Source organism: Vulpes lagopus, chromosome 4 (genome assembly GCF_018345385.1).
Source record: "Vulpes lagopus strain Blue_001 chromosome 4, ASM1834538v1, whole genome shotgun sequence".
In the NCBI taxonomy this organism is placed as follows: domain Eukaryota; kingdom Metazoa; phylum Chordata; class Mammalia; order Carnivora; family Canidae; genus Vulpes; species Vulpes lagopus.
Genome location: NC_054827.1, coordinates 98,212,979 through 98,221,366, shown reverse-complemented (window position 1 = coordinate 98,221,366; position 8,388 = coordinate 98,212,979). Strand labels below are relative to the sequence as shown.

Below are 8,388 nucleotides of genomic sequence, written 5' to 3'. Positions count from 1 at the left end.
TGGGCCAAAGGCAGGCGCCAAACCGCTGCGCCACCCAGGGATCCCAAAGATGGCATTTTTTCATAATAATTTCTATTTACTGATAACACTTAAAGGATAACTGCACAGCACTAAGAATTACTTGCTATTCTCTACATTTCACAAGAGGTAAGTTTGAACGTGACAATGAAATACACATATTTAAAGATAAGAACATGCAATTTTCATCCCTACCTATAACCAATTTTTTGTCTTATATTCTGTAAAAACTAAATGAATAATACACATAAAAATCATTTATATACCTATTCTGGTTTTAATTCCTGAAATTAAATCATTGAGATAAATGGAAAAAATAGGTCAAATTGCTCTGAAACAACTGTCTGAACTAAAAAACTAATTCTGAGCTTTTCAGATTTAAAACAAAGATGGCATTTGTTCTTTTTTTTTTTTTTTCTGCAGAAAACCTGCAATTGGACTGTCATTTCCCAATGGATGAAGCAGCTCCATCTTGGTGTTTCCCAGGTTGACAAAAACAACAGATACTCCGTGCTCAGGAAGAGGGCACCTCACTTATCTGGGCCCCCAGAATATTCTTATAAAATGCCTTGGCTTTTTCCAAGTCTGGCACTGCAACTGCTATGTGATTGAGTCGACCCAGGTTCCATACAGGGCCTGCCACTTGAAGCGAGGATTGTGATGTGGAAAAAGTTCTGACTTTTGAAACCGGTGTCTGAAGCCTAGAAAAAAGCCCTGAAAAATGGAACAGTCATTGGTATCCTTCTTTTTGAAAACTAATGGATTTATAAAATTAATTTTTTTAAAAAACTAAATGAATAATACACATAAAAATCATTTATATACCTATTCTGGTTTTAATTCCTGAAATTAAATCATTGAGATAAATGGAAAAAATAGGTCAAATTGCTCTGAAACAACTGTCTGAACTAAAAAACTAATTCTGAGCTTTTCAGATTTAAAACAAAGATGGCATTTGTTCTTTTTTTTTTTTTTTTTCTGCAGAAAACCTGCAATTGGACTGTCATTTCCCAATGGATGAAGCAGCTCCATCTTGGTGTTTCCCAGGTTGACAAAAACAACAGATACTCCGTGCTCAGGAAGAGGGCACCTCACTTATCTGGGCCCCCAGAATATTCTTATAAAATGCCTTGGCTTTTTCCAAGTCTGGCACTGCAACTGCTATGTGATTGAGTCGACCCAGGTTCCATACAGGGCCTGCCACTTGAAGCGAGGATTGTGATGTGGTGAAAGTCAAGACTTTGTAGTTATAGGATTACCTTATCTCTAGAAATTTAAATTAGTTTGAGGAAAGAGGTATTACTTTATTGGCTTTATTAGGTCCCTAGGAATAGAACAAAAATAAACCCCATGAGAATTCAATAATTCAACTTCTTTAAAATGAAGGGTTAATAGGGACGCCTGGCTGGTTCACTTGTTATGAGGCTCTTGATCTCGGAGTCATGAGGTAGAGTCCCACTGTGGGTAGATTACTTAAATAAACTTTTAAAAAAAGAATGGTTAAGAACTTAAAAATGGCCAAAAAACATATAAGATACTCAGTATAATTAGCTGTTAGGGAAAGGTAAATAAAAAACACAATAGGATACCAGTTCATACCCACAACTACAAGTGATCATGAGGATATGGAGAAACTGGACATTGCTGTTATATTGCTTGTATCATTGCTGGTAAGAATGTACATTGATAGGAAGAATGTAAAATGATAGAGCTGTACATTGCTGGTAAGAATGTAAAATGATAGAGCTGCCATGGAACAGTATGGAAAACTCAAGAAATTAAATATACAATTAGCATGTGACTCAGAAATTCCACTCCTTGGTACCTAAAATAATTGAAAATATGTACTCAAACAAAAACTGGATACAAACTTTCATGACAGCACTATGACATGACAGCACTTTCATGACCAAACAATGGCAAATGATTCATATTCATAAAGTGGAATTTATTTTTTAAAGATTTTATTTATTCACGAGACACACACAGAGAGGCAGAGACATAGGCAGAGGGAGAAGCAGGCTCCCTGCAGAGAGCCAGTTGTGGGACTTGATTCCTGTTCCCAAGATCACACCCTAAGCCGAAGGCAGACTCAACTACTGAGCCACCCAGGCATCCCATGCCTCTGGCAAATTTTAAATGATATTTTTAATTTAAGTTGCCCTCTGACTGGTAGGAATTCACAACTCTAGTTTCAGGTTTCTCTGCCTCCCATCTCAGAAAGGTACAACTAACTGCATTACTTTGAATTCTGTAATGTATAATTTGTGACTATTCCATATAGTTTTACAATAAACTACAATGTATAAATATGTAAATGAATCAGGTATTTAAGCCTGTTGGAACCCTGGGTGGCTCAGCAGGTTAAGCGGCCAACTAGATTTCAGCTCAGGTCATGCATGATCTCAGGGTGGTGAGATCACACAGATTTCTTTGGCACTCTCTCTCTCCCCCTTTGCCACCCCCCCCCTTATGTGAACACACACACTCTCAAATAAATAAATCTTAAAAAAAACAAAAACAAAAAAACCCAGGAGTGTTAAAACCCAATAGGATTGCAAAGATGAGTATCTACAGATTTAAAAAACAAATGACTTCCACAAATCAGGAATCTGATATATAAGAAATAGCTTACCAAATCTGGTGTGTATGTTAACTCTAATTCTTATCTTTCCCTCAATATTGGCACTTGCTAAATATTTTCAATGACTTGACTTAAAAATAACATTGCATTTCCTTCCATTCAGATTGCATTCAGACCAGTCTGCCCAAACACTGGCTCCAAATAAGTTAAAGGTTTAGCTACAAGGGCCTATACTCAACTGCATTAAGGGTACTTACTGTTTAAAAGAAATTATGTTAAATATGTACAGAAAGTGTCACAAAATTGTGAGTAGTCACTTGTAGTAAGATCTTCCTAACTTCTCACTGAGATATAATTTAAACACTATTAGGTTCACTCATTTGAGGTGTATAATTCAATGTTTTCTTATACATTTGCAAAATTGTGCAAACTTTACATAACATAACCTAAATTTAGAACATGTAATAGTCTGTTAAAGTCTGAACTTTCGTGTATCTTGCTTGAGGAAATATAACATACTTAGAAAGCCATTCATCAGAAGTGCTTTCAAGTTGTTTGGTGAGAAGCCCCTATGTTTTCTGCATTCAGCCAGTGGATGTCACAGCATCATATACTATTTTCAACCTGTTTAAAACTCTGCTAAGAATAACTTTTTACTCATCACAGTCAGTAAACAGACTGTGTTTCTGTACCCCACATACACATGACTCCATAATAAAAGTAAATCTCTCCTTATAGTCCTAAAACTTGGCCACTGTTGTCTCCTAAGAGGATCATCTTCTATTTTCAAAACTACCTTTTTTCATGAGTCCATCCTTTGCAAGCCAAATTGGAATTTATTGTGTGTACTCATTGGATTTATTTTTCTGAGCTTCTTCTGATTTTTTGTGAAGTATTATGTTCCTTAAAGATAGGGTCATAACCTAAGATTACCATATTATCCAGCAATCCCACTTTTGGGTATATATTTAAAAGAACTGAAAATAGGACTTCAAGGAGATATTTCTATATCCATGTTCATAGATGTATTATTCACAATAGCCACAATCTGGAAATAACCCGTGTCCATCGACAGATGAAAGTATAAGATGTGATATACATGTACAATGCAATATTATTCAACTTTTAAAAGGAATGAAGTTCTGACACATGGTACAAAATGCATACACTTTAAAAACATGCTAAGAGAAACAAGCCTTAGAACAAAAGAACAAATACTGTATAATTCCACATTAATACAGCAACTGGAGTAGTCAATTTCATAGAAATTAGAATAGTAGTTTCCCAGAGGTTGGGGTAGGAGATAACGGGCTTATTTATCAATGGGTATAGAGATTCAGGTTGGGATGATGAAAAGTTCTGGAGCTGGATGGTTGTGATGGCTGCACAATACGAACATACAGTTGGGTCTTGAGCAAAACGGGAGGCTCAGAGAGTGCTGATCACCAACACAGTAAAAAAAACACACGTACTTTCAACTACCCAAAATCTTACCTGTTGACCAAAAGACTTACTGATTAACATAGTCAATTAACACACGCTTTACATTATATATAATTATATGCTATATTCTTACAACAAAGTAAGCTAGAGAAAAGAAAATATTAGGAAAATTGTAAGAGAAAATATATCTACAGTACTGTACTATAAAATTATGAGTATAACTGGACCCATGCAGTTCAAACATGTGTTTTGTTCAAGGGTCAATTGTATTTAATGCCACTGAACTGTACACCTAAATATAAAGTGGCAAATTTTGTTATGTATATTTAACCACAATAAAAGAAAAAGGGAGTTATTTAAGGTTCAAGCATCTAATAAAATAGCAGAGTAAATCAAAGCCAGCCTTTGGAATACATTGTTTTCATTTTACTTTTCTCTTATGATGATGTCTATATACTTTACCAAAATATATATATATATATAATTAGTATTCAGTTCTTGCCATAAAGTATGACTTGTTGGAAATTACATTCCCTTCCTCTTAATACCCCCCATTAACCACTGAATAAAAGTATTCCTAAAAATACACATATAAAAATGTCTCTTCTCCAATATTCAAATTATTATTTATATGTTTACTTTTAGGTTTTGTGATTAAGTATCATATGACAAGCAGCATGTGCTACAGTTAAGAATGTGGGCTCCAGCGTTACACTGCCCTGGTTTAAATCTTGGCCTACTATTCATTCTGTAACTTGGGCCAGTTACTTACCCACTCTATCTTTCTTTTCTCATATAGGAAGATAATACCTACCTCATAGAATTGTCATGAGGCTAAAATGAATAATATATACAAAGGGTTTAGAAAAGTGCCTGGCACAAGTACATAACAAATACCAAGAACTATCATTATGGGCACTTACAGGAAGGTTACATAATAACTTACTTATAAATGCAAGCATCTCTGACTTCTAACATATGTTATGCTTTTAAAGGAAAAAAACTGTGTACCTACCCTCTATACATATATACTAGAGTTATGCTAAAAATTTTACTCAAACACTAAATATTACTTGTATTTTTGCCAATGTTTTGGCATACATAGTATTTCTGTATTCCCTGCATCATTTCATCAATCCACAACTTGCTACTTTTTACGATAAGGAGTCTATTCTCCTTTTACTCTGGAAAACATACTGTGTGGGCTGTGATTTTAGAAGATCTTTGGTAGTATTTCAGTATTCAGTGACTACTGACATCATGATTTCATAAAACTAGAGTATTTAGTAACTACTGACATCCTGGTGGAATAATGCTTTTGAGTATTAGAGGAAGTCTTCTTTTTGCCTTTTTTAAAAACATATATTTTATTTATTTATTTATTCACAAGAGACACAGAGCCAGAGGTAGAGACATAGGCAGAGGGAGAAGCAGGTTCCCTGTGGGGAGCTTGATGCAGGACTCGATCCCTGGACCCCGGGGATCACAACCTGAGCTAAAGGCAGAGGCTCAACCACTGAGCCACCCAGGGGTCCCCTCTTTTTGCTTTTTGATACAAGAATAGTGATTTACAATTTTTTCAAGTTAAAATTAGTTGTTTATAATAACCCTCTAACTCATCCACACTGCTTGTGACTATTGTTTTAACTTGAAAACTCCTTTTAATATCACAGAGAAGTGGAAACTGGCAACAATTCTGCCTTTCAAGAATGTGTAAGCTGGTTATTATCCCCAGTGCAGATATGCTCTAGTCTCTAGGCATTCTACACACTGCTGGGGTTTACCAACAGTAGAGAACTGAATCCTGTGGCATAACATGTACCATCTTGCTGATTTGACCTCACTCATCAGGAGAGACCCATGGCTTTATTTCATTGTTAGAGTTATGCAACAATACTACCATGTAAGCTTGCTTAAATCTGTAATCTTGCCTAAGCAAACTGTGAAATCATGAATTCTGAAGTGGGAATGTATCATGTGGTAGTCTAGCTCTGCCTATTAGTCCTCATGACCATAAAATAGACATAACAGTAATAGTTCAGGAAACACTTTAATCTTCACCATAACTCTGTGCATCAGACAATATTATTTTTCCCATTTGCAAACATGGAAAATAGGCCTGATTAAGTAATTTCTTCAAGGTCGTACTAAGCTGGGCCTCAAGCCCAGGTCTGTCTGCATCAAAGTTGGTATTGTTAAACCATGATGTTGAATTCTTTTTCCTCTGAAATTTTTACCATTCCTTTGATTCTCAGTTTTTAATATCCTTAGTGTATGTTTTATGAACAATATCTACATTCTAACAGATGGCTTCCTAAGAGACGATAAGAGACAACACTTTCTTAATTTTTATCTTTGTTTTTTGGAAAGTGTTACTTGCAATCGTGTGTAAGCTAAGGGTGTGTTATTATCAACACTTGAGAATCACCTATTAATTAGATTCATTTCAACAAGCTGTGCTCAGCCTGTTATACTATTTTTTCATGTATACCTATCACCTCTTTAAACTGATAAAACTAACTGAAATAGCTAAAACTATTATGGAGCACTTCTTTGTATGTGGCCCATCACTTAGCCCTGATGACATACAGTGATAAGTGTATAAGAAATGTTGTGACTGGTTGAGAAAGACTGTAGTGGTCAATAAAGAATTGGTTAGGGGCACCTGGGTGGCTCAGTGGTTGAGCATCTGCCTTTGGTTCAGGGCATGATCCCGGGGTCCTGGGATGGAGTCCTGAATCAGGTTCCCCACAATGAGCCTGTTTCTCCCTCTGCCTATGTATCTGCCTCTCTCTGTGTCTCTCATGAATAAATAAATAGAATCTTTAAAAAGAGAAAAAAAGAAAAAGAACTGGTTAGTTTGAGATGGGAGTTCACAGGAGGACTAGAACTGTTAAGTTTGACCAGAGACAGCACTATCCAGCAAAGAGATCTAACAATATTAAAGGCTCACCCCCCTGAATACTTTCTGAAGGTGCTAAGCTGAAGGCTTATGGCAAATGTTCAGGAATAACTTTGGACACGTTACACACTTGGCATTCTTCCTAATAAGAAATTTCAGAATTCAAATAGTGGCTCTCTGACAAAGAAGAGTGAAAAGAGAGAAACAGGAGAAAGTGGGTAGCCTGAGAGTCAGAAAAATTGAGTTTCTGTCATTACTGAGTCTCTCTAGCTTTTTTTTTTTTTTTTTTTTTTAATTTAACGGAGGTTTAGAGGACTCAAGGAACTTTCCAAATCCGTCTGCCTTTGTCTTTCCTGTTTACATAGAGAATAGCAAATATATTAGGGCAGGAGGGAAACAATACTCTTGGTTTTCTTTCCGCAGCTGACCTCCAAGTGTTCCTAGGATACTGGAAGTACTTAGGACTTCGGCTTACGTTTATTTTTTTATTTTTTATTTTTTTAAGATTTTTATTTACTTATTCATGAGAGTGGTAGAGACATAGGCAGGGGGAGAAGCAGGATCCCTGCGGGGAGACCAACGCGGGGACTCCATCCGAGGACCCCGGGGTCAGCCTGAGCCAAAGGCCGACGCTCCACCTCTGAGCCACCCGGGTGCCCCCAGCCTACGTTTCGTAAAGGACTCGCCCCACTCTCCTAGAGCGCACGTACATCAGAACTCACTGTCCCTCTGCCATTTTTTCAGCCACTTCTGCTCCAGCCGGGCCATCTGTCCCCGTGGGCAGGTCCCTTCCCCTCTCTGGGGTCACCTATCTTTTTTTTTTTTTCTTTTTAATTTTATTTGACGGGGGCGGGGCACAAGCAGAGGGACAGTAGGCAGAGGGAGAGGAAGAAGCAGGCTCCCCCTGGAGCAGAGAGCCTGACGTGGGGCTCTATCCCCAGGGCAAAGGGATCACGATCCGAGCCGAAGGCAGACGCTTAATCAACTAAGCCAGGCAGGCGCCCCATCAATCTACAGATGGCAAGGTCAAGAGCACACACCCGGGGCGGGGGTGCCAGCGAGGCTCGAACGCGGTAAGGAAACCCCACGCTAACCTGAGGCGTTCCTGGGAGGTCCCTCCCGCCTACAGGGGCTCACAGGTGACCAAGCCCAGGGACGCGGGTGCTCCGGCCGCCGGCCTCCTCCGTCAGCGCCCCGCGCTCGCGCCCCGCGCGCCCCGCTCCCCGGCAGGCCGGGCCGCGCGGGGTACTCACCTACCGCGCCCGCCGCCGCCGCCGCGGCCGCCGCGGCCGCCACTTTCAACACGCGCGCCATGTTGGGAAGTGAGCCGCGGAACCCCGAGAGGCTTCACGTGGGGGCGGGGGGCGGGGTCAGCCGGCCGGGGGCGGGGCCTGAGGGGCGGGGGGCGCGGCGCGCGGTGCCGCCTTGCTGTGGTGCCGCC

At 39.2% G+C, this 8,388-nt stretch overlaps 1 protein-coding gene across 1 annotated transcript; it reads right to left on the bottom strand.

The window, feature by feature from the left end:
* Positions 1-532: 532 nt before the first annotated feature.
* On the bottom strand, positions 533-8,336 carry LOC121488835 (methylmalonyl-CoA epimerase, mitochondrial-like). The gene is made up of 2 exons (XM_041751112.1): positions 8,201-8,336; positions 533-732 (listed from the first exon to the last, which is right to left on the bottom strand). Exons 1-2 carry the CDS (start codon positions 8,259-8,261, stop codon positions 533-535), a joined length of 261 nt encoding a protein of 86 aa, XP_041607046.1. The 5' UTR covers positions 8,262-8,336.
* Positions 8,337-8,388: the final 52 nt, after the last annotated feature.